The 24597-nt window shown below is 43.6% G+C and overlaps 3 protein-coding genes across 3 annotated transcripts; all 3 read left to right on the top strand.

Moving 5' to 3' along the window:
- Positions 1 to 718: 718 nt before the first annotated feature.
- On the top strand, positions 719 to 7325 carry LOC308142642 (myotubularin-related protein 9; the record flags this gene model as incomplete). The annotated part of the gene is made up of 10 exons (XM_080513153.1): positions 719 to 903; positions 1967 to 2075; positions 2179 to 2304; positions 3184 to 3357; positions 3437 to 3654; positions 3739 to 3900; positions 3987 to 4128; positions 6187 to 6407; positions 6518 to 6669; positions 6803 to 7325. 10 exons carry the CDS (start codon positions 719 to 721, stop codon positions 6901 to 6903), a joined length of 1590 nt encoding a protein of 529 aa, XP_080369279.1. The 3' UTR covers positions 6904 to 7325.
- Positions 7326 to 9606: 2281 nt separating this feature from the next.
- tdh2 (L-threonine dehydrogenase 2) lies at positions 9607 to 12792 on the top strand (the record flags this gene model as incomplete). The annotated part of the gene is made up of 8 exons (XM_080512647.1): positions 9607 to 9781; positions 10259 to 10301; positions 10375 to 10445; positions 10554 to 10703; positions 10799 to 10971; positions 11070 to 11160; positions 11245 to 11514; positions 12049 to 12792. The coding sequence occupies 8 exons, from the start codon at positions 9607 to 9609 to the stop codon at positions 12192 to 12194; spliced, it is 1119 nt and encodes a 372-aa protein (XP_080368773.1). The 3' UTR covers positions 12195 to 12792.
- A 1325-nt stretch (positions 12793 to 14117) lies between these two features.
- Positions 14118 to 23668, top strand: srrm1 (serine/arginine repetitive matrix 1). The gene is given in 18 exon segments (XM_080512354.1): positions 14118 to 14257; positions 15091 to 15180; positions 16451 to 16573; positions 18443 to 18613; positions 18811 to 18911; positions 18913 to 18955; positions 18957 to 19219; positions 19316 to 19501; positions 19634 to 19753; positions 19861 to 20069; positions 20267 to 20341; positions 21178 to 21264; positions 21482 to 21620; positions 21705 to 21794; positions 21878 to 22354; positions 22442 to 22625; positions 22992 to 23165; positions 23272 to 23668. Coding segments are annotated over 18 exon segments (2664 nt in total). The 5' UTR covers positions 14118 to 14236; the 3' UTR covers positions 23383 to 23668.
- The last annotated feature ends 929 nt before the right edge of the window (positions 23669 to 24597 follow it).

Raw genomic sequence — 24597 nt, 5'->3', positions numbered from 1 at the left:
CAAACTAAACACATCAAATACCAAAAAAAAAACTAGAGACATACAGTTCATAATTTTAATGCAATTTGATAAAGTGCCTTAAGATGCAACTGGTTACAAACTGGAAATTTCTGTGACCCTCAGAATGATCAGTCGAACCACTGAGTTGGTTCTTTTCTAGCTCTGAGCCTATAGCGCTATCTCGTGGTCACTTCTCACATTGCATGTGGTGGCTTGGGTCAGTGTGACGGAACTGTTTTACAAGTAGTAAAACGTATTTGAACACATCTCTCAGTCTGTGCGTCTCAGGAAACGTGCACTTCCGTCTTTTGTGGCCTCGAGCGACACATTTTCCATTTCCAGAGCAGCCTCGGTGTTCAGCAGACCCCCGAGTGAAAAAAAGAAAGAAGGTGTAGCCACATAAACTGAGAGGCAATGCTGAGAAAAACACAAATGTTCCTCTATTTATAGGCGCCTTATCGTCAAACAAATAGAGCGCAAGTGAAAGTGCGTCCAAACGGTGCGCGCACTGGAGAGCGACAGAGAGAGAGAGAGAGAGAGAGAGAGAGAGAGAGAGAGAGAGAGAGAGAGAGAGAGAGAGAGAGAGAGAGAGAGAGAGAGAGAGAGAGAGACAAAGAGAGAGCGAGAGGGAGCGCGCAAGCTTTCGTTTTCTTATTCAGTCGAAAACAGAAGTGATTTCAGTTTGGGGGATTCGAAGGGAGAGGGTTCGAGGTTGTTCATGGAGTTTTCCGAGCACATCAAGACCGCCAATGTGGGGGACGTGTTGCTCCGGCAGCCGCTGCAGCCGCCGGGCAGAGGCACACTGTGCATCACCGGACACCACCTGCTCTTCTCGGACAGGGAGGAGGGAGCATCACGGCAGCTTTTACTGATTCTCAGGAACATCGATGCCATTGAGAAAAGGTGAGGGAGGAAACAAAGGCAACCGATGGATGATTGAACCTAAAATGAAGTAGTTTTTATCTCAGCCTATTTTTATTTTGAATAAAAGCAAATCACTGAACTGTGTTCATTTTCTTTTCAATTGCACTAACAATTAAAGCAGATGATTTTAAACTTCACTTCATGTGTTTGCCTCAAGAAATATGAAATCCATTATTTTAATACATGTGTGGATGTCAGTGATTTGATATGAAGATGCCAACAACTTCTGGTTTAAAAGAACTAAACTACAATCAGTGCATGATCAATGGTCTAACTCCAGCCTCACATCTTTTGAACCAGTGTGGAAAACCTTTGGGGCTATTCTGGCTTCTTCTCTAATGCAGGCCTCAGTGAAAGGTTGGACTTTGTCGGTGTTGGCTTCAGTGTTTGCTGTGTGCCCAAAGAAGGAAACTTGCCATAAAGATTACAGCGACTGTGTGTCACATTGTGTGTTGCTTGCTTCTAACCGAATTTTTGTCAGCTTGTGCTTAAACCACTTGTTAAGTTTTGCACTCCAGACAAGTGTTACGCGCGCATATTTGTTTTTGCTTGTCACATAAACAAACTTGCAACACTATCTTTGTGGCGCCTTACTTTGGATTTATTGTATTTTCTGGCCCCTCATCATCACCATCGGTGCTGCAGTATCGAACTCTGACCTTAAAATAAGCTGTGATCTCGGCTCTCAAACCACACCCAAACTATAGAATCATTGAATTGTGAAGCTTTGGGGTTTAGGGTCTCACAAGTGTAGTGATATGAAGTTTCAGGCCCCACAAATCGAGAAATATAGGACCACGCAGAAACACACACACACACACACACACACACACACACACACACACACACACACACACACACACACACACACACACACACACACACACACACACACACACACACATATCCCAGATGCTTGGGTTTGGCCTTCCTGTTCTGTCGCCAGTCAAGCCTCCTGCATCGCTCGATGCAAAACCCTCGGCTATTGTTTTCATTGTTTTGTATCGGGATCATATGTGTGTGTTTATGCGTATGCGAATAGGATGTCAGGATCGTCGGGGACGATTACCATCAAGTGCAAAGATCTGCGTGTTCTCCAGCTTGACATCCCAGGAATGGAACAGTGTCTCAACATCGCGCGCTCCATTGAGGTATAGTTATCTTTTAGGATGGCCACACACCAGGGAGGGATGAACTCTTCTGAACTCTTGTGCCTCTGATCACTGCTTTCTTGTCTCTTCTGTCCCTCTCCAGACCCTGTCCGGTCTGGACTGTGTGTGTGAGATGTACCCCTTCTTTTACAGACCTTCCAATCTCAACCTGCAGGATCAGTGGGGTCTCTCATCTCCTGAAAAACACTACAGTCAAATGAAATGCCTCGTAAGGAATCTAGAAAATGTGTTTCTGCTGTAAAAAAATATGTCGCGTAAAAAAACCAACCTGTAGACACAAAAGCATCATAGGCAACGTTCTCCAAATCTCCACATCCAGTAACTGCACAGCAGGAAAAATGCCAGGGAGGGTGAAAGTAGGGGTCAACATTCAGGATATCCCCGTTGCTTGGGTTTCATTTGTTTTCCACTGACTCCAGAATGTGCTGCTCACAGCTTGAATTTGTGCGGTGACACATGGACATCTTCCTTTGAGACGAGTGTGTGGCTGTGGTGAGCTGCATTGTTCATGGCCACAAAATGTCCACAACTGTAGGACATCTGAAAATCCAGATCAGTCCTGCCCAGTGACTTAGTTTCACCCAGGAGAAATTGGTTCGGCTACATTTTGGTGTCTTGCTGAAGCATTTCGTTCAGGTAATAAATCAGATTAGCTTTAGGCTTTTCCTTTGACAACTATTGACACTTTTCCTTAGATGGATTCCTGTCTGTGCTGACATTAATATAAATGAATTCAGTAAAATATCTAAGGCTCCTTTGTTGAAGTTGTGTCTTCATTTAATTTGGACGGGTATTGGATTCATGTTTAATAAAAACTAATGTCACCTATATTTTGTGGGGCTTTGTGTGAATATTTAGTTGAGTCAGTAGTCAACATGTAGTCAGAATTTGTTAACACTCTCTGGCTTTTTTGTTTTTTTTCCCCTAAGATATCAATAAGACACATTCCCAGTGAGCTTTCAAACCGAATAGATGAACGAAACCAACTCTAACTATAGTATTCCTTCGCCTAAAGCCACAGTGGAATAGCTGAAAACTCTTCTTCACTTCTGACTGTTACTTTACTTTCTCTATCCACTGTTCGTAGCATGATGGCTGGAGGCTGAGCAGCGTGAACAGAGACTTCTCGGTGTGTCCCTCCTACCCTCCAGCTGTCGTTGTGCCAAACAGCATCGACGATGACACGCTGAAGAAGGTGGCCAGATTCAGACAGGGGGGCCGCTTCCCCGTTCTTTGTTACTACCACAGGAAGAACGGCATGGTGAGCTGCTTCATTGTCCACCTCTGGCCTCCAGGTTTATCCCTAACGTCTCTCACTGAGGGACTTTTTTTTTTTTCAGGTGATCATGCGCAGCAGTCAACCGTTACCTGGAGCCAACAGGAAGCGCTGCAGGGAGGACGAGCTACTCCTCCAGGCCGTGATTGGAGACTCAGACAAGGGCTACATCATTGACACCCGCTCCAGTCAGCAGGCTCAACAGGCTCGGATGACCGGCGGAGGGTTCGAGTCCAAATCCAGCTACAGCTGCTGGAAGAGATTGCACAGACAGATGGATCGGTGAGTCAAAAAAACGATGCCACGGGTAGTAGATGCTGATCTCTGTCACTTTTCTCATCTCGTTTTCATCACATGCGTGCACAGGGGCAAAGCCCTCCAGGAGAGTCTGATCAAAGTGGTGGAGGCTTGTGGCGATGAGTCTCACAACATGGACCGCTGGCTCAGTAAGCTGGAAAACTCCAAGTGGCTGTCTCACGTCCAGACGGCTCTGTCAACCGCCGGCCTGCTGGCTGAATGCGTGGAGAGGTATGGCTGGTTGCTGCGTACGCGACTTCTCTTTGTACATGTAAAAGAAACCACATCACAATGTAGGTTCACTGTCTTCATCAAAGGGACGGTCATTCAGTCCTGGTCCATGGCTCCGAGGGGACTGATTGCTCTTTGCTCATCAGCACTCTGGCTCAGGTGATCATGGACCCACATTGTCGGACACTGGAGGGCTTCCTGACTCTGCTGGAGAGGGAATGGGTTCAGGTGAGGGCTGAAGTCTGTTTGAAAAGAGGGGACAAAAAGCTTAAATGTTGGGGGGGGGGGGGGGGGTGTTGCATTTAAAACCTTTAAAAATGCAGTAAAAGAGATGTAATTAGTGAAATCTGCTCTATGAGTTATACATGTATTTCTCACCACATTGGATAAACAGCTGTGGACTTTTGCACATCTGTACACCAAAGGTTGGAGTGGTCACAAATGACGTATAAAGCATTATTAAGATAGCAGAAATTGATTGGACTATTGAGTATCTCAAGTCAACTATTGATTAAATTTGGCAGCGTTTTCTTAATATTTTAATTGAACTACTCTGCATAATAGACTGGTGGCTTGGATATACTCACGTAATTTTACTATTACGTAAGTGTGTCCACATGTCTTGGTCAAGACATTGAACAAAGGGGTGCGATCACCTTGTAATTCAGCCGTCAGCGTTGTTGTGTGTGCATGACCGGGTGAATGTGATGGATAATGGGATGTCCTGTACATAGAGACCAGTCAGCGGTGAAAAGCCTGCAGCATCACACAACAGCCGGATCTCTCTGTGGTTTTCCAAAGTGGGACACCGAGTGCTGATATCGGTCACAGAAAATACTTCAATAAAACTAAATATATATATTCTCATTGGACTTCATTACATCTGTTATTTTTTGCTTGATGTATAAGGAGATCGGTTTTCCATTACCACTATCACAATATGTGAACATGTCTGACAGAGATGTGTTTTTGATATGTGAGGACAAACACCCACACTTAATTAACTTTTAGTTCCAATTATTTTCGCATAATCAGATTTTGGAAAACAAAACTTGCATTTTAACTGTGGTTTTTATTGTAAAATGTGGATTTGCCTCATATGGCGTATGAGAGAGAGCTGAGGGATGCATCAGCATATTTTGTTTTTCAGAGGAAATAACTCAAAATAAAACAAAAGCGAGAAAACAATTATTTCAAAACGTGCACTTTATTTGAGCACAGTGGAGTTAAGCACCACAGAGTGGTGTACTGGTTATAATAGTCACCTCAGAGTGAGAAGAAGAAATGGAAACCTCCACACCACTGCAGTCGTCCCCCAACGTGTCTGATAACCTCGAAGAGGAGGAATGAAAGTGAAATGAAGTGGGAAAGTCACACATTTCACAAGTTTACTGTGACTCACCTGGAACACTAGTCATTATTCTGGGTGTGTGTGTGCGTGTGTGTCCTCAAAAACACAGTCCGGATTTTCCTCACGGCAATTCATCAGTGGATTTTATGGGGAATCAAATATTTGTAACAAATTAAAAGAAATTAAAAGGCAGCTCATTCGTGTGAAAACGATCCAACATATTCAGTGTGGCTGAAGGCCAAACTGCTGAGCACATATATGGTTATGACCAAATCTCTTGCAGAAAGGATATTGCTCCACAGCTCACCCATGACAGGAAATGCCATCACTTTTTTTTTGTTGAGTTTTCTCTGCAGTTGGGTACTTTGAACAGTGGTAGATAACATATTCAGTCATTATTCAAGAGTGCAGAAGTAGGTAAAATTGCCATATGAATCGAGGTGACATATATTCATTGACACAACTTCATGAGAACGTGAGAGAAAAATTGCATCAGAACTTCAAGGCGTAGGGAGCAGCTGATCTGGTAAAACTTTGAAACAATAAAGGTGAGCACACATTTGCATATTGATCAAGTATTTCTGTGAAAATGCTTCTGAATGCTAAAGACAACTGTTACTTGCATATACACTTACATGACGGTTAAAATGTTTTAGCGATCCTAAACATAAACACACCTCCACTTCATTATTTTATTGAACATACTTTTCAAAATGTAATTATAAATGGCAGAATAAGAAAGTTAATGGTTTTGTTTAGGTAATAAGGTCTTTCATGCCATAGTGTGTCATTGTGACACTGCCAAAGTCATAAAAGCATAACTACAATAAAGTAATTCACATGTAACCAACATTTGTATTTTTGTGTGTGTGTGTGTGTGTGTGCTGTACAAGCATGTATGTAAACAGGGTGGGGTTTTTGGGGGTTTTTTTCAGGCGGGACACCCGTTCCAGCAGAGATGTGCTCACTCAGCCTTCTCCCACACGCGTCTCCAGCAGGAGTCTCCGCTCTTCCTGCTGCTGCTGGACTGCGTGTGGCAGCTGTGGCGTCAGTTCCCGTTGGCGCTGGGTTTCTCCGAGGCGCTGCTCCTGAGGCTGGCCACCGAAGCTTACGCCTCCAACTACGGCACCTTTCTGTGCAACAGCGATCGGGAAAGGTCGGCTCAATTTAAGTGTCCACATGTTTTAGATTGACGGCGTCTGTCATATAAAGATCCTCCGGAGCTTTACTTTGAAATGATGTTTATTTCACCCCCTGGCCATGTAGGTGCACTCTGGGAGTGAAAACCAAGACTCACTGCTTGTTCCAGGCCTTATTGAGACGCGAAGAAACAGATCACTACAGTAACCCGCTGTATGAGCCCACTGAGCTCGCCATCTGGCCCTCGGTCCACCCTCAGTCCCTGCAGCTCTGGAGAGGTGAGCTTATCCACTTCGTACCGTTTCACATCCGAACAGCTTCAGCAGAGTTGTCGCCTCCACTGTGGGCATAATATAATCGTCAGTCCGACTTCATTGAAGTTTTGATGCATTGTTTTCGTTTGATTGCCAGGCTTTTTCCTGAGGTGGACGCCACAGACTCGCCTTCTGGAGGAGGCTCAGCAGGAAATAAGGAACATGGTCATTGAGTGGGGGAGGCTGGTGATCAGGTGATATCAATCTTTTCAAGGAGGGATGTTACCAGAGGATCACAATCTGAATGATTGTGCTGATAGGTCATCCGCCCGATGTTTTCTGGAAGGAAATCCCTGAAGACTATTTAAGGACTAGTGTATACAGCTTAAAAGAATTGCAGTGCAACTGCTCCACACTGGAAATTCTTGTATCAGTAGGATATTGTTGTCCTAAGGTGCCCCCTCGTGAGCCCCGTCCTTGTTCTGAAGACGTCTGTTACTTCCTCCAACGGATTTCAGTGTTGAACGTCTTTTTGTTCTGTCTCCGTCATTTAACTTAACTTGTACAAACCCTGATTATTTATTTGTTTATCTGCTGGACTCTCTCAGGAAGAGTTTATATTGTGATTTACTTCATGATTGTTGTTTTAAGAATATCACATTATTTTGTTTGTGATTCGTCTCACTATGGAAAAAAGCTGATTGTTGTCCTTTCAATGTTTTTATATCCAGTTGAGTGTGGTTTCTTCATTTATTTTTTTTTAAGTGAGTGGTACTTCAATAGTACCCGGAAATAAAAAAAAGCTATTTGTTACAAACAATTGTGAAGCATCGTCCTTCGATATACACAGATATCACTGAATGAAAAATGCAGTGACTGCTCATGAAAGATTGAATAATGAGTTACACTGTTCAAACCTAACAATATATAATGAATATTCATACATTTAAAAATGCTAGAAAGGTTATTAATGCTGATTTCCCAGCATTATTTACTTCTGTATGCCACAGTTGGTTACGACATTTGAAAGTCAGTGAATGCATCTTTAAATATTTTGTAAATATCTTTCCTATTAATGTTGAATAGATGAGGACAAATGAAACCCAGCATATATTTGTCCATGATAGTATATTTGCAAAAAAAGAATAATGTACCACCACCAATTTAAGACCACGTTATTGGTACTAATATTTAATTCAAACAAAATGCCTCACCAGCTACAAATGATTCCTCTGCAGGTTCTGCATTGGTTTGAGCGATTATTGATACAACTGGCCGTTTAATCAGGGAGAAGAAACATTCAAATTTTTCCGAAAGTTGTGTCCCTTACCACTGAACTGTTGCCTTGTCGAGTTCAGCTCTAGATTTTAGTCGAGTATACTAGACTAAAAGTCTTAATTCCAGGTTTAATGCCATTCTGTTGTGTGCTGACGAAGGTCACATTTGTGTGTGTGTGTGTTTATGTGTTTGTGTGTATTTTACCAACTTTTTGCAAAAACTATTAACCCAAATTGCACAAAATGTTCAAGGGTGATTTGTCATCATCCCGTAACCTCGGGATATTAATGGCTAAGCGTTTCCAAATAAATACTCAAAAAGTGAGAAAAATGTCTCATGCAGCGTCTCAGACACATCATGCATGAGATCAGCATCTCTTGTCAGGAGTGCCAACTTGCTCCAGCAGTGCGCTCAGGTAACACAAAAGAATAGGACTCAACAGAATGTCATGATTTAACCTTAACATTGCAAGGTGGCGTTGGCGAAGGTTTTCACCAAATGCCCGTTCTAGTCTATATTTGTGAGTCACTTTGTATCTTTTTCATGCGTTAGTTTGCTCAAAGTTTTCGTTTTAGAGTAAGAGTGAAGGGTTGCAGCAGGTTTAGGGATGATTGATTCATGTGTGTTTTCAGTTCTTTGGGTATGGGGCATGCAGATAAATGTCTTTGTCTCCTTCAGGTCATTGGGCTCGTTCATGCCGACCTTAAGCCTGATGATGTCATGATGTTCGATCATGTTCAACAACTGCTGAGTCAAACTGATTGACTTCAGTTTGGCTCATAATGACCCCGAGAGGCGGTCCGGGTACATGCTTGGGGCTCTTTGATACACCGAAGCCGGCCATTTCCACCTCTTTGACTAAGAGTAGAAGACATTCACTGATTTCCAGCACTTTCCAAGAAAAGTAAACATCATTTCTCATTTCAAGCTCAAGAGACTTTGTGCTTATATTAAATATCGGAGTTTTTAAAAGTCGGAAGGCACGCATAGAAAGACAATCTCTGGAAAATATAATCCGATTGTGTTTTGTCCACAGTTGAGACCCATCGTGTTAATAATCTGAAAGCCCCCCAGACATTGTGATGAGTTTACACCAGAAAAGATTTTCGACATCAGCTTGAAAATGTGGACGCATAATACTGAATAAAGTTGATTTTTTTTTATTTTTTTATAAAGAAGTAGAAGGCTGTATAACAGACACACCTCCCAGTCCTGTTAAGCTCAGCTAAACACTCTACACAATAGAAATCCTGCGCACAGCAAGTCAGCATGTTTTTGCACATGGAGCTTTGCAGGCCGGACACTGTAGTCCTGTTCTGTCACTTCCACCAGCCCCGGTTATGATACAAAGAACCACATAGCCCAGCATGACTCTCTACACCTGTGTATTTATCCACTGCTTACTGTATCAGGGACCAAATGGGATGGTCATCTTTCCGTCTGACACTTAAATGCTGCCTTATTGGGTTTTATTTCCTCACAAGGTTTGGAGGAAAAGTTCTGGATTTGCTTAGTCCCAACCTGCTGCATTTGGATCAACAAATCCTCAGTGGGATTTCCACATTTGTCAGTACACAGGTAATGTATGATTTATATTGCATATTCCTATACAAGTAGAGGTTCAGTGTGATTCTACTGGTGTTTTTGTTCTCAGCTTCACGTTTCAAAGGACAGTAACTGAACATGACACCAGGCCCCCTGGCCGTGCTGGGCCGGTTATGTCGAGGCTGTCTCGGCAGGGCTCGGGTCAGGCCTGGTCGCACCTTCAGCTCCTCTCCGGGGCAGACGAGCAGGTGGAACAGCCGTGAGACCTGCAGCCCCCCGCCTCATCAGGACAACCCCCGCGTCCTCATCACAGGCCAGATATACCACAATATTTCATTTGCTCATCGAGGGGAAAATTGCTGAAGCGCTGAATTTTCACAGTGGAGCTGTTGCCTTACTGTTGCTGACACTTGTAGATACTGTTTGTTTTCACGCTGATCCTTGGATATAGATATAATGAACGTGGGAGTTTCATGGCACACTTGCATCAACACCACAAGTGAAATACGACAGACGTGTGTGTTGTTTTCTCTGCGTTCTGGTGGCTGGAGCGTAACAATAGATGTGCATACAGACCGTACGAGTCACATGAAAGGGTTGGTGATGGACCGCGGGGAGAAGAATAGCCTGCTGTCGTTCTTTATCCCAGAATAAAGCATTGGGGCAAACAAAAAAGATATTTTTTTTTCTTTTTCAGCTGAAGCACCATGCAATGAATAGTGGATTTTATTTCCACCGATCTCCCAGTGTGTTTGTGATCTGTTTTTCGCTAAACTTTGTGTCTGTGCAGGTGGTCTCGGGCAGTTGGGTGTTGGCCTCGCACAAATGCTGAGGTGAGATTTGTTTAAAGGTTCTGAAACAAAAGATTCAATATTTACATGTCATGACTTTACAATTAATGTTTAGGAAACAATATGGAACAGAGAACGTAATTCTTTCAGACATCAAGAAGCCGCCACCTCATGTTTTCAACAGTGGTAAACCCCTGATTCAGTTCCCTTCTTCCAGTGTACAAATACTGGCTTTTCACACTTGGCAGAAAACTACGTGTCAATAAAGTGATTCTAACTCTCGTTTCCCTTCAGGCCCATTTGTGTACGCTGACGTGCTGGATTACAAACTCCTACGGGAGCTGATTGTAAACAATCGCATCACCTGGTTGGTCCACTACAGCGCCTTGCTGAGCGCTGTAGGGGAGGCCAACGTAGCTTTGGCACGAAAGATCAACATCACAGGTCTGCTGTCATGGAAAGACGGCTTTTATGAGCAGAGACTTTCAAGATCATCGGCGTCTCAACTGTCCCTCTCTGACCTTCTCTTGTCTGTCCAGGCCTCCACAACGTGCTGGACTTGGCCCTGGAGAACTGCCTGCGCCTCTTTGTTCCCAGCACCATCGGAGCATTCGGCCCTTCTTCTCCACGGGATCCGGCCCCCGACCTCTGTGTTCAAAGACCCCGAACCATCTACGGAGTGTCTAAAGTCCACGGAGAACTGATGGGGGAGGTACGACCTTAAATCGCTATTGTTTTTACGTGGATGTGTGTTGTGACAAAATCGTATCACCTACCAATTGTCAACATTGTTTTTCTCCTTTTCTTAAGTACCTTCACCACAAATACGGCCTGGACTTCCGCTGCCTTCGTTACCCTGGTGTGATATCAGTTAACACCACCCCTGGTGGGGGAACAACAGGTATCATTTTGCCTCACAGCGCTACATGTTGTAAATATGGAAGCTTCATAGACAACACACTCCTAACCAGCCCTGTCTTCACAGACTACGCAGTTCAAATCTTCCACGACGCTCTCAGCACGGGCCACCACGAGTGCTACCTGCGACCTGATACCCGCCTTCCCATGATGCACATCTCCGACTGCCATAGAGCTACAATAGAGTTCATGCAGGCTCCTGAGTGCCAGCTGTCTCTGCGCACCTACAACATAGCTGCTATGAGCTTCACCCCAGAGGAAGTGGCTCAAGAAATACGCAAGCACCTCCCTCACCTGAAGGTCACCTACAATCCTGATTCTGTTCGCCAGACGATCGGTACGACTGTCATACACATTCTTGTAAATGTTTGTCGGTTTGCAAAGCAGAACTCATAGTGGTACGACTAAGAGGACCAAGCTTTATTGGGTATTAAAAGTCAAAAACTGCATCAGATGTCCTACATTAAATTGTCACTTTAATCAGTCAAATATAAGTCTGCTCTATAGGAACTTAATTGATGCTCTGCTCAATGTGCATTTATTCTGATTGCCCATCATTGACTGCCTCAGTCAATAAGCTTCAGACATTAGGAATAATAATAATAATGGCTTATGAGTTGATGTAAGGATATTTGGGCAGTGTCATCAGCATAGAAACTATGGTGAAATTACAGTCAAGCTGAATGTCCCAAACCAATTCTCACCATTGGAATGCCTTTCAATTGTGTGTTTATGCAACTTCTGTTTCTATCATATTCTGTTGGTTTCTTCGGGTTATTTTGGAATGTTGTAAAGTTAACAATCGCATCTGAAACATTGGAAAACAGAGTTTGATGGATCTCATGTGGTATTCTTGTGTGCCGCTCTGCAGCAGACAGTTGGCCTGTGAGATTCGATGACTCTAATGCCAGGAGGGACTGGGGATGGGCCCCAGCCTTCGGGCTGGAGGAGCTGGTGTCTGACATGCTGCACTCCATTCGAGACAAGAGAACAAGTGAAAGTTTGCCGGTCAGCTAGCAGAGCCTGCTCTTCAGAGACTGACCAATGGCCCGCCACTGACTTTTCTTCAGCCTGCGTTGACCGACGAAACACTTCATTTTACTTTACTTTTACAAACTGTCTGCTTCTGTTTTCTGTTTCCCTCCGACACATTTTAGCAGTGTGCCAGGGACTGATTGTAAAATAAAATATCTCAGTCAAAATCTCTTCATATACAAAAAGGAAGTGAGGTCACAATCACACGTACACACACGTATTCCAGTATTTTTCAGAGGCTCATATAGTGTCAAACCTTCTCTTCATCTTTGTTTTTTATTGTTATGGTGGCATAAGCATACACATGGTGCGGAAAAAAGCTCGTTTTTAGGCTAAGTCATGGAAATCACATGCAGGAGCACAACTGTTTGTTACAATGTCTTTTTTATAAGGATGAATACACAATAGACCAGTTTACCATTCAAAGTAACAAACTACATTTCAGTGACAGGATCCTTTTAATTTCTGATTCCATTCACTCTGTAAACATGTAATTTGTTCAGATTTGCTTTACAATACCAGTCTTTTCAATATATCGTCTACAATAGCAGACACATCTACCAGGAAACCTTTATTCTACTCTTTTGACAGCAGTTTGATTTTGATTACAAATTTGTAAATTCTAATTTGTTTGATAAACAATGTATATAAATGCAGTGTACTTTAAATCAAACATTGAATAATAAATCATTTTCCAACGTGGCAAAAATTATTTTCCTGAACCATACAACACACACACACACACACACACGCACACACACACACACACACACACACACACCCACACACACACGTTTGTTTCGGCTGTTTTCTTATGATGTAAAACCCAGATATTTATGGCTTGATTTATCGTCTTGAGGAGATACCGTACACTCTCTCTGGAGCAGAACAAAAAGGACACACATGGTTTCTGAGTGAGATGGTTGTTCCATCAGGATTCTCAGTGAAAAAGTAAAGTCTGTGCTGGACCTTTTTAATGGTGGCTCTGCTGTTGGTGCTCCAGGTCAGGTTGTCTTCTACGTAGACATCCAGGAATTGGAAGTTGGAGACCCTCTCCACACACTTTGCACCAATAAACAGGGGTTGGATGTCTGAATTTTTGTTCTTCTTATTAATCCACGATGACCTCTTTTGACTTCGTGGGGTTCGGGATCAGGTTGTTGTCCTATGGACCAAAGCGGCATAATATTACTTAAAATATATTTATTCTTGTGCCTGCCTCTTTAAGAGGCGAGAAGGGCAAAGATTGCTATCTGAGGCAGCCATTTTTATTATCATTATTATTATTATTATTATTATTATTATTATTATTATTATTATTATTATTATTATTATTATTATTATTATTCTGCAGTTCTTTTCTATGAGTAACCAGTTTCAGACCGTGAGGAGCACGGACACAAAAAGCACATCAAACTATGCTGAACATTCGGGACTTTTGTTGACAACTTGGCTAACTGTTTCCAAATAAATCCCACAAAACGGGAATAAACGGGAATCCCATACAAAGTGGATGGGAGAAGCACCTCATGGAGGAAAGGAAATTATGATCAAAGGGGAAGATACCATGAAGATGCTGAAATCAATAGAGAGAGAGGCAGGCACACCAAATTTTTTTCTCACATTTTCGAGTTTCTTGTTTCTTGTTGAGTCTGCTGGTGAACGAGCTCAATAACATATCTCTTTGATCTTTTCATAACTTATTGTAATTCATATTCTACCAGAAAAGAGAGCTTAGTAAAAATCAACAAATACAGGATTTGTTTATACACTCGGGTCCTTTAGGGTGGGAAAATGTTTTGTGTGCTGCTGTAGTACCTACTGTGGCCTGTTGGGGCGGTCATGGTTTTTTTTCTGTGTATTTGCAGTACCAGGAGTGACCTGTAGGGGCGGTAACGTTTTTGTGAGCTGCTGCAGTACCAGTACTGTCCTGTAGGGGCACTCTCTCCTCCCAGCTTGCACCTCTGATTTTCACCGGAGCAACACACGTCTCTCTCGCCTCTAACGAATAATTTTCACCGATAATGGACGCGGGATTCTTCCGCGTAAGACTTTTGAGCTTCTTTCTTGGAACTACAATGCACAGCCGCTAATCTCCAATGCCGTGTAGTGCGTGCCTGTTGAAATAATATGCCGTATAGTTTCATGCGGAGGGCCATTTAGTGGGAAATAGTACGGTCAAGGGCTCCGTCTATCCACTGAGAACAACCAATCTTCTGTTTTCCCGTCAGTCATCAATTAGTTAGGCTGCTTCCGGAAATGATGTGTATTTGCAAACACGGTTATCTGTTGTGCTGTAGTCTTGCATTGCCGTATAATGCTTTTAAAACTCGCATTTTTTAACATAACTTGGCGACATTGTTGCAGGAAATAGACACCAGCAAACATGCTAGCCCGTGTTAAAGATGGCGGCCGCGCGGTGTGTCGCGTCTGTGTCCGCTGGGTAGTCACGACCACCGCTCCGCCGATGTTCACCGGCTTTTAAGCTCCAGCAAGCGTGCGGGTTGAACAAAATAACGCGTCTTCGAATATAATGTGCACGGCGGAGCACTTGTTGGTTGAATTAGCCCGTAGGTGAGCCGTTATGTTATCTACCTCCCCCGGAGGATTAATGAAGTACTGGCTGCTAGCTTCACTCTGGTTAGCATGCTGAATCGTCCCTATGTGGTCAAACTTCTCGCTCCATTGTCGTTTGAAGACAACTTAATCTCCGAGTTAGGTTTTCCACAACAGTTTCTCTGTAAATGACATCACTCCAACACGACACGGGACAAATAGCAATAAAGTGGCCCATCTGATCACGTGATCGCTTGACAAGGTGTGCGTGCACATGTCATTTTCTGCACGTATCTCATTGTCCATTTCTTTTCCTCTGCAGGGCACAAGTGCGGAACAAGACAACCGATTCAGCAACAAGCAGAAGAAACTGCTGAAGCAGCTGAAATTTGCAGAATGTCTGGACAAGAAGGTAAATAATCCCCCAAGTCTTGACGAGATATGTTTATTACACCCTGATATTTTCAGCTATTTGTTGGATTCTGTATAAGGGAACGCCTCGTGTATATTTTAAAGCTTATTGCACAGCTGTGTTTTCGTTAAAGAAGAGGTGGTTTAACACTGTATGTTTGTAGTTCACAGTTGTATATTAATGTTTGGGCAGTGGTGGCCTCGAGGCCAGAGGATGTGGACTTGGGATTGGAAGTTTACGGGTTAATATCCAACAGCAGACAGGTCACCACTATGGGTCCCGGAGCAAGAACCTTGATCCACATCACTTCCCCAAAGTGTGTTAATGTCGCTGCTCCACAGCATCCCAGAAACAGGGTGCAAAATAGAGGAATTTGTCCAAGGAGATTGATTAATTATGACATTCTTGATGGTGGTTATAAGCCACAGCTGACTGGGCTTAATGTATTTGATTGGCTCAGAGTATAATATCAATCCAAGAGCACACATAGAAAAAGAAAACCAGCATATTAATAGAGGCTTTTTGATGAGCAGAAATGCTAATTAAGCAAGTTAAAGTGCCTGAATAAGTAGCTTTTAAAACAGCTTTTTCCAACAACTAAATCGAGAGTGCCGACTTATTATGAGGGGCCACATACAGCCCAGGCTGCGTTCGTTCAATCTGAATCAGTATAAAGGTCAAGACAGCCATAATGACAACTCCAAATTTCTCAGTTTTGATACAAAGAAATGTATTGACATAATCGCACATAATGTATTCTTTTTTTTATAAGAGTAACAGAAGTATATTTTTTAAATCTGGCCATCCTAACCAATCCCATGTTTGCCACGCAATATCTGCAGCCTTGATGCAAACTTGTTCACCATGATACTATTTATATTTTGTTTTTGTATTTCCTGTGGTTGGTCTGCTTACGTGTCCATGCGTTTAGCTGTCTTCATGGAAAACTTCATAGAGAAATGGACGGAGTCATGATATTCTTATTTTTCCGAGGATTGGAGCTGTAGAAGTTATTGCGCTCACAATTAACAAATGGATAAATAGAAAATCACCAGCGATATCTCAAATGTCATTAATTTGATGTTGATTTTAAAGTCTACTATTCAAATCGGTGGACAAACACGTCAGAGCTTGAAAACAGCACTGACATCTCATTGAAGGAAACGTGAAGTCATAGCAATGGCAGACCTCATCCAAAGATAGTAGTGCTCTCCCTTTTGTTCAGATAATTCTGATGTGTGAACAAGCTGGTGGTCTGCTTTCCCCTCAGGTGGACATGACCAAAGTGAACCTAGAAGTCATCAAGCCCTGGATAACCCAGCGAGTGACAGAGATTCTGGGATTCGAAGATGACGTCGTCATAGAGTTCATATTTAACCAGCTCGAGGAGAAGGTAATGTATTTCATTGTGTTTCTTTCTCCTTCTCTCAGAACTGTAAATTTGAAGGCATTGTCAATAAGAAGGGTTAAAAGCCAATAATTGCACATCGTAGTCAAGCTGAAATTGAATGGGTAAAGTAAAAATTGGTGTAAAGCTGATTTCTGATTGATGACCATGTTTTGTTGTTATGTGACAAAGTGCCTTTATTCAGCAGTCTTCTAATGATGATGTGATTTATGATTTAAAAGGCCTGAACCAATATGGATGTTATACCTTGCATCAGAAGTATAGCACCAACACCTAATTAGCTCTCTCCTGAGCCCAAAGTCACTGAGCCCAACTCTCCCTTCATGATGCAGTGTGTGGTTTGAGGTGAGTTGTATGCAGGGTTCACCTATATCATGTCAGTGAAAGACACACCTGAACAATGCCATAATCATACTCTGCGTAGGTTTTTTGCAGCGTATCGTTAAACTGAGCAGAATCCCGTTTGAAGTTACTGAAATAATCAAGCGAAAAAATTACTTTTACATTCTGCAAACTGAAAAGTATTGTTTTTCTGACCTCACTCGTTGGGAGTTTAAAGTGTTTTGCATCTCTGCTCTGTGTGGTTCGAGCCACTCGTAACCTCGCCTTGCAGAGATCCCAGAAGTGCAACAAGTTAACCGTTTTAACCACTGGAGGTCACCAAAACAATCCAGAGGCCATATATTTGAGCTTGACATTGGCACACTGTTATTAAGGTTAAATGTTTCAGTGCATTCTTGGCTGAAAGCTATAATGTTAATCCTCGCTGATATTGTACATTTCATTTTAACAGTGAATTGTCAATATTTTTTCACTAATAGTGAAGTCATTATGTCCAGGACTGACATTGTTTGTACCATATTGACACATTAAATTTCAGGAAATGCCAAAAATAATGGGCCATTTCCATTGTTTTATTTAATAAAATACTATCTAACTTTATACAGCTTTAAGTTATGCATTTCGTTTATTTTTACTTGCTAACTTTGTTGAACACTGACACTGCTTACACATTCTTGATCTATTTATTTATTTATTTCTTTGCTTGTGAAGGTTGTTGAAGCTAAATCTATTTGGTACTCATGCTTGTTGTAAAGAAAAGAATATCACTCAGTAATTCTTATCAGATGTTGAAATAAAACCCACTTTTTGTGTAACTGTGTACTCATTATTGCTTGTTCGTCTCTTGCAATTTAGATAAATGATATAACATTAAGCTCATGGTGGTTGAGTCTCAAGCAGTAGGGAGGCGGAAGCAAGCCAAGGGAGCTCCCTGCCCACTGATCCCACGGGACTCACTGAAGACACCGGAACTGTACTTGCTGTGTTGGGTTTTAATGCACTCTGTATTGTGGCTATTTGTTAAACTCCTGAAGTGTAGACTTTGGGGAGACTGGAGATGAGGGGGTGGGTGGTAACATTTCAGGGATGTAATGTAGTGGGTTAGCAGTCGCAATCCAATAAAAGCAATTAGTTTTAGTCTAGATTGTGTATTTTTTTTTTTTTTTACGACAGCAGTATTGCATGAAATTTCTTACATGATTAGATATGTCTCCTCAGAAAACTCACATCCTCAGTTCTCTTGAGTTTGCGAGTGCAAGTAAAATGGAATATTTTGTATTTTCTTATGGTATTGAGTCCAATATTAGGACCCTGGGAATTTAAATGTTGTAGTCAAAGAGTATTTCATGTTTTGAGTACAGTTAAGAAATATAATACGGCATAGCTTAGAGAGGAGTAGGAGGGAGGAACTCCATTTGTTGGACCGTACCTCCCCCTGATGTTCTTGACTTCAATTGTTTCAATGGATATCTGTGTGTTTTTTTTCTCTTCCCCTACGTGTGTATATTACAGCACCCGGATAGCAAGATGATGCAGATCAACCTGACAGGCTTCCTGAATGGAAAAAATGCCCGCGAGTTCATGAAGGACCTTTGGCCCCTGCTGCTGAGCGCCCAGGAGAACATTGCTGGCATCCCCTCTGCTTTTCTGGAACAGAAGAAAGAGGAAATTAAACAGAGACAGGTGAGCCTTTCGATCACTCCAGTTCAATTCATTTAATCAGTCTAAACACATGTTTATCAGTTTGAATAAAATTATTATGAAAGATAAAATATTGTATTGTATTCCTTTTTTGGGGGATGCTGCTGGAATTATATAAAATTATTCTGATATTGGCAACCAAATGTTGATCATTGTCATTTTTGTCCGTTTAATGTCAGATTGAACAGGAGAAACTTGCGTCTCTGAAGAAATTGGATGAAGATAAGAAGGAAAAGGACAAGGAAATCAGAGAGAGGGCTCAGTCAAAGAGCCCAAGAAGGTAAATATTTAATATCATCACCAGCTTGTGGGGGAAGGAAAAAGTGCGGCGATCGCAGATAACGAACAACTTTCTGGTTTTAGGCGAAAGACGAGATCGCCATCACCGAGGCGGAGGTCACCAGTGAAGAGGGACAGGAAACGCAGCCCGTCGCGCTCCCCACGGCGCAAACCCAGCCCAGTTGGCGGCAGTTCCCCCCCTCCCCCCCTCATGCAGCTGGTCACCAAACCCGTGGAGCCGCTCGTGGAGCCCGATACGTCATTGAGAGCGATGCCAGAGCCCGTCATCCAGGAGGCTTCTTCCACCTGGTGAGTGGAATGCTGTCGTACACTTTATTAACCCCCCCTTGGGGATGTTGGCCTTGAGTAATGGCACTTGGGTCTGATCAATTGTTTTTCCTGCAGCGGTACACTCGTGGAGGTGGTGAAAGCCGACTCGGTGGCTGAAGTCAAAGAACCTTCCCCAGAGAAAACTCAGAAGAAAGAGGAAAGACCCCGTTCTCGTGAAAAGGAGAAGGAGTCCAGGAGGGACAGGCCTCACCACCGCTCTCGCTCCCATTCCCGCTCGCGCAGGCGACGCTCCCGTTCCAGGTGACGCCTGATTAAATTCTCCTACATTTTGTGTCTCATCAGTTCTTTTTTTTGTTCTCCCCACTTGTGAAATAGCAAAGAGATTTGAAGGTTGCTTAAGCTTCTCTAAACTCGTCATGTCTGTGCTGTTAGATCTTACTCCCCGAGAAGACGACCAAGTCCGAGAAGGAGAATGTCTCCTCGTCGACGGAGTCCTCCCAGACGTGGCCCCACCGGCTCCAGACACAGACACCGGCGTTCCCCAGTCCGCAGGTCAGTGAGCTGGAGGGCGCGTTGTATTGTGGTGCACCGTCCTCAAGCCTCGTGGCGTCGTACCGGGCTGAAAACATCGAACGGTTTTTGTCTCCTGTGTCCTGCAGAAGGCGCACTCGCTCTGCTTCGTCCTCTGGCAGCAGCTCCTCTGGCTCACGGTCACCTAAAAAAGCAGTGAAGAGAATATCCAACTCTCCACCGAGAAAACAGTTCCATCCTCTGGACACGTCGATCAGCCCCGCGGGGAAGGAGAGGCGATCACCATCTCCGCGGGCAAGAAGAGGCCGAGGCTCCGCTTCCCCACCCAGATCATCAGGTAGAGCCTCGCAAGGAAAACTGTGGTCGTCTCTTGATGCAGTACTTCCTTTTCAATGAGTTCAATGAGAATATAATCACATCTCTTCATTTAAAGTGTGATGGTTGTAAAATCTAAGCTATTTTTTCCCCAACCGCTGTGTTAAAGTATCACCCAATACCATGCATTTTAATGACTATTTATTTGACATTTTCTAGGATTTAAGCGAAAACAAGGAAGATCTGATTCTCCAGATAATCTCAAACCCAGACCATCTGAAGGGTCTGAGTCCGGTACGTTCAAATGATCCTCCTATTCTTTTACCTGTTACTTTCCTTAGTTGTCAGCTGAAAGGGGCATGATGCTGGTGTTCACTAGGGATGTGGAGAAAATCAATGAAAACCGGTCAACCAGTCAAAAAAAGGACAAGGATGTTTGATTGTTTAGCTGACTAATCGTTCACATCCCCAGTGTTCACCTGGTTAAAGCCATTGCAGGTTGTCTTTCTCTGCATGTTGTGTATGAGTTGCGATACAAAATGCACAATACTCATTATGATGCCAGTGAGAAATACAAGATAGTGGGTGACAGTGTTTGACCCATGTGGGACATAAATAAGCTCATTTAAGGTTATAAGTTATTGCCAAATTCACAACTTTGACTCGTAAAAGGCATCACTTACCAAACAATGGTTTGGTGAAAGATTTGACTTAACTGAAAGTGGTTTGAGTTACTTTTATCTTTGAAATATAGCTTTCAGAGAATGAGTTAATATCAAAAACGTTACAGACGTCAATTGAATTTTGTCACAACACTCACTGTTCACCTACATCTTCTCACCTCACGATATAATGTCTCAGCGCTGCTGTCGTATCGCAGAAGTCGTGGTTCCAACCACCAGGGGTCGCCTGTATGACTGCACAGCACCAGTAGCTCTGACATTAATGTGCAATTTTGCTTATCCCTGTAGTGTCACTATAAATGACATGAAAGTATCAATAGTACTGTAAATGTGTGCAAACTGAACCAAAAGAAATCCAGTCGTCAGGAACACCCCCTCCCCCCTTTTTTTTTTCTTTTTTTTTTGTGTTGCCATCACTGATTGGACGCGTAATGCTTTGCATTTCAGAGGATGATAAAAATGAGAAAGGCGCAACGGCAGATTCGGTGCAGCAGCGGCGTCAGTATCGCCGACAGAATCAACAGTCGTCCTCAGGTTGACAAGAGTTTATTTCCCCCTGTTCTTTTGTGTCCCATTCCCACGCATCCGCTAGTCTCTGACGGTGTCCGTCCGTGTCATCATGCTTGTCTTTTGTTGCTGCATGTGCTGTCGGAGCTTTGCCCTTAACCCTGATCATTGTTTTTTCTCAGTGCATGCAGCTAAGTCAGACTGTTAAAACGGCTGTTGATGTTTTCGTCTCTTGTGATTTCAGACTCGGGATCTTCCTCCTCGGAAGACGAGGGCCCCAAGAGGCCGGCGGCAGGGCCGCCTGCCAGAAATGGTGAAGTCAGGAGGAGACGTAGCCGCACGCCCTCTCCCCGGAGACGGCACAGAGACGCTTCGCCACCGAGGTCAGATGCTTGGCACACTTGGTGTGTGATTATCTAAATGGCAGTCGTTGCAAGATCTGGAGTTGTCAATTCCTTGCGTTTCAGGAAAAGACGTACGCCTTCTCCTCCGCGCAGACGGCGCTCCCCCTCTCCCCCGCGGCGCCGCAGATCCCCGTCTCCTCCTCCCAGACGCAGGTAAGATAAGAACCATCGCAGAAGCTAGTATTTCCACAATTTTGAAGGTTTTTTTTGGACCTTTGCATTTTGGTTCCTCTCAGGTCTCCTTCTCCACCGCCTCGCCGTAGATCTCCATCCCCCAGGCGATTCTCTCCCCCAATCCAGCGCCGCTATAGCCCTTCACCTTTACCTCCACAGAAGAGGAAGGTGTCCAGTTCGCCCTCAAAACGTTCTTCGCCAGTAACCAAACGACGCCCCTCGAGGTCTCCCAAGCGCCGAAGCTCTCCGGCCCCGAGGAGACGCTCACCCCCTTCTTCCACGTCCCCACCCCGACAGAGGAGGAGCCCCATGTTGCCCTCCTCCCGGCCAGGCAGGGACACTCGCTCTCCCGTCGCAGCTTCCAGACGCCTCTCCCCATTGCTTGCAAACCGCAGTCGCACAGTTCGAGGCTCCAGCAGTCCCCAGGGTCGGTTCACCTCCAGCATATCTCCCAACCAGCGCAGGCAGCAGTCCCCGTCTCACACGAGTAAACTCATCCGCAGGGTGTCCCGCACCCCGGAGCCACGCAACAACCAGAGGTACACAAACGCTGAGCTCTTCTTCCTACGGCGAAATGTGTCGTGTCGTTTTTGTTTTCCCTAATGTCACCGTCGCGTCTTCCGCAGACCCTCTCCGAGCCCACAGCCGATAAGGAGAGCGTCCTCCAGATCCGTCTCCCCTCAACCAGCTGCTCAGAAACGTCCAGCCCCGGTTTCTGCCTCCCCCTCACCAGGGCGCTCTGCCAGTGGCTCTCCTCCTCCACCAGCCAAGAAACCCAGCAGTGGCTCTGCCAGTCAGTCTCCGAGCAAGGTTGGAATACACTTTCATTCAAGAAAAGCTGCACACGTATCCAAATACATATAAATTACAACAAGGCGTACATACACATCGCTATATGAAGACAGGTAGTATGTTTGAGGGGGGGGGGATGAAGTTATGCGTAAAACAGTCAACCAAGAGCAAGTTCCATGTCCTGTCTTCAATGCATGAAAACTGAAGCCACAGAAGACATCTGAAACTTGCTCAAATAATCTTAAACTCAGATTTTTTTAAATGCAGCCTCAACAGACACAGTCATTTGACTTCCTGAAAACTCGTTGTGAAATAAGCAGGAAGGGTAATAAAACTCGGTATTGCCGTTTCTTACAAGTTGTTTAAGTATGCATTCTGTTGCAGAACTCTGATGTTGACGGCAGTGGGAAGAAGAAGAAGAAGAAGAAGGACAAGAAACACAAGAAAGACAAGAAACATAAGAAACACAAGAAGCATAAGAAGGAGAAGAGTGTTTCTGCGGCACCGGCTGACGGACAAGAGAACCAGGCCGTGGAAGACGACGGGGAATCAAGAAAGGTACCGAAACATTAAGCGTGAGTCTCATGCTCAGGTCTCAGCTGCTACACCCAGAAACAATGTGTCAAGTGAGTGTGTGTGTCTCGTCGTCTTGTCTCCTGTCCAGGAATCGGAGAGTGAAGTCGACGACGGGTTGGACGATCTGGAAAAGCACCTAAGAGAGAAGGCGCTGCGCTCCATGAGGAAGGCCCAGCTGTCTCCATCACAGATGTCCTGAAAACAAAGAACACCCCCCTCCCCCTCTTGAATATTTTCCTCTCACTTTTGATGTTTGCCATCAACCTGGTTCAGCTTTAGAATGTTCAAATTATTTGAATCTGAGTCCTGTCTTTCTTTCTACCGGTTTGGTACAGTCTGAAGAGTGTTGTTTTTTTCTTCGAGAGCTTGATTTGTCAGTTTTAGTGTGTTATCTGAACTGCAAAGAAGCTTGTGTTGTCCATAATTCTTTTTTTTTTTTTTCTTTCTTTTTCTTTTTTAAATTGTTGAACAGGGAAGCAGTTAAAGCTAAAGTTGAGTTGGGCAGGGTGATGATATTTTCCACAGTCTCCAATTGTATCCATTGAAGAAATGCTTGCATGTGCAGTGATTTGTCTCCGATGTGCATGAACCACTGACTTTGAAGCATAGGGGCAGAACCACCATGCAGTGACATGGTGACTGTTACTCTCAGTGGTGGGAATAATCGCACAGCTGTGGGTGCTCTTAAAGAGGCAGTAACAGAATGTTTCGTCCAATATTGTAACTTAATGTTTGGCAACTTCTAATCCTTTTTTTTTTTTTTTTTAATTCCTGGCTTCAAATTTTTAGTTTGAAGACTTAAAATAATCTGATGTAATGATACATAGTTAAATTTTCTTCCAAACTGACTGATATGCAATTTCAGTTGTACCCCTGAACCGAGCTAATCTCTGTGGGACTGCGATAGTTTGATTTGTATTTAGTAACCTTGGCTCTTGTCACCTTGTCATCCTTTCAGAAATAAAACCTTTTTATAGGAAAAGCGTTTTTTGCACATCTTCATTTAATAACTGTCCCGAAGAGGGGATGGCTGTTGCTCTATCCTGTTATATAAATATATATACCAGATTTGTCTAATTTAGGAATGATGAACTTTGGTCTCCGTTTTCACTGTTAAAAGTTGGCGTGATCCCACCCAATTTAAAAGTTGCTGAACTCGTCAAACGAACCAGCTGAACCTTATCATGCACCTGTGAACTCGTCATCACTTTTGACTATCTTGTCATTTTGTACAGCTTATCCCAGCTGATAAAACCTGCACCATGCAGCAGGATTTTTCTGCTCTGACGCCGTTTCAGCCAGTAAAGCTTTAATCAGCTTCACCATGGGATTTTTCAGCTGAGAAAACTCTTCACTCACTTCACAGTCCAAACAATTCCTTTTTATTTAAGTTGATCTGATGTGCTCCTCTGCA

Source organism: Blennius ocellaris (genome assembly GCF_963422515.1).
Source record: "Blennius ocellaris genome assembly, chromosome: 17".
NCBI lineage: Eukaryota > Metazoa > Chordata > Actinopteri > Blenniiformes > Blenniidae > Blennius > Blennius ocellaris.
The sequence above is the reverse complement of the archived record's forward strand: the minus strand, read 5'-3'. Positions and strand labels throughout refer to the sequence as shown.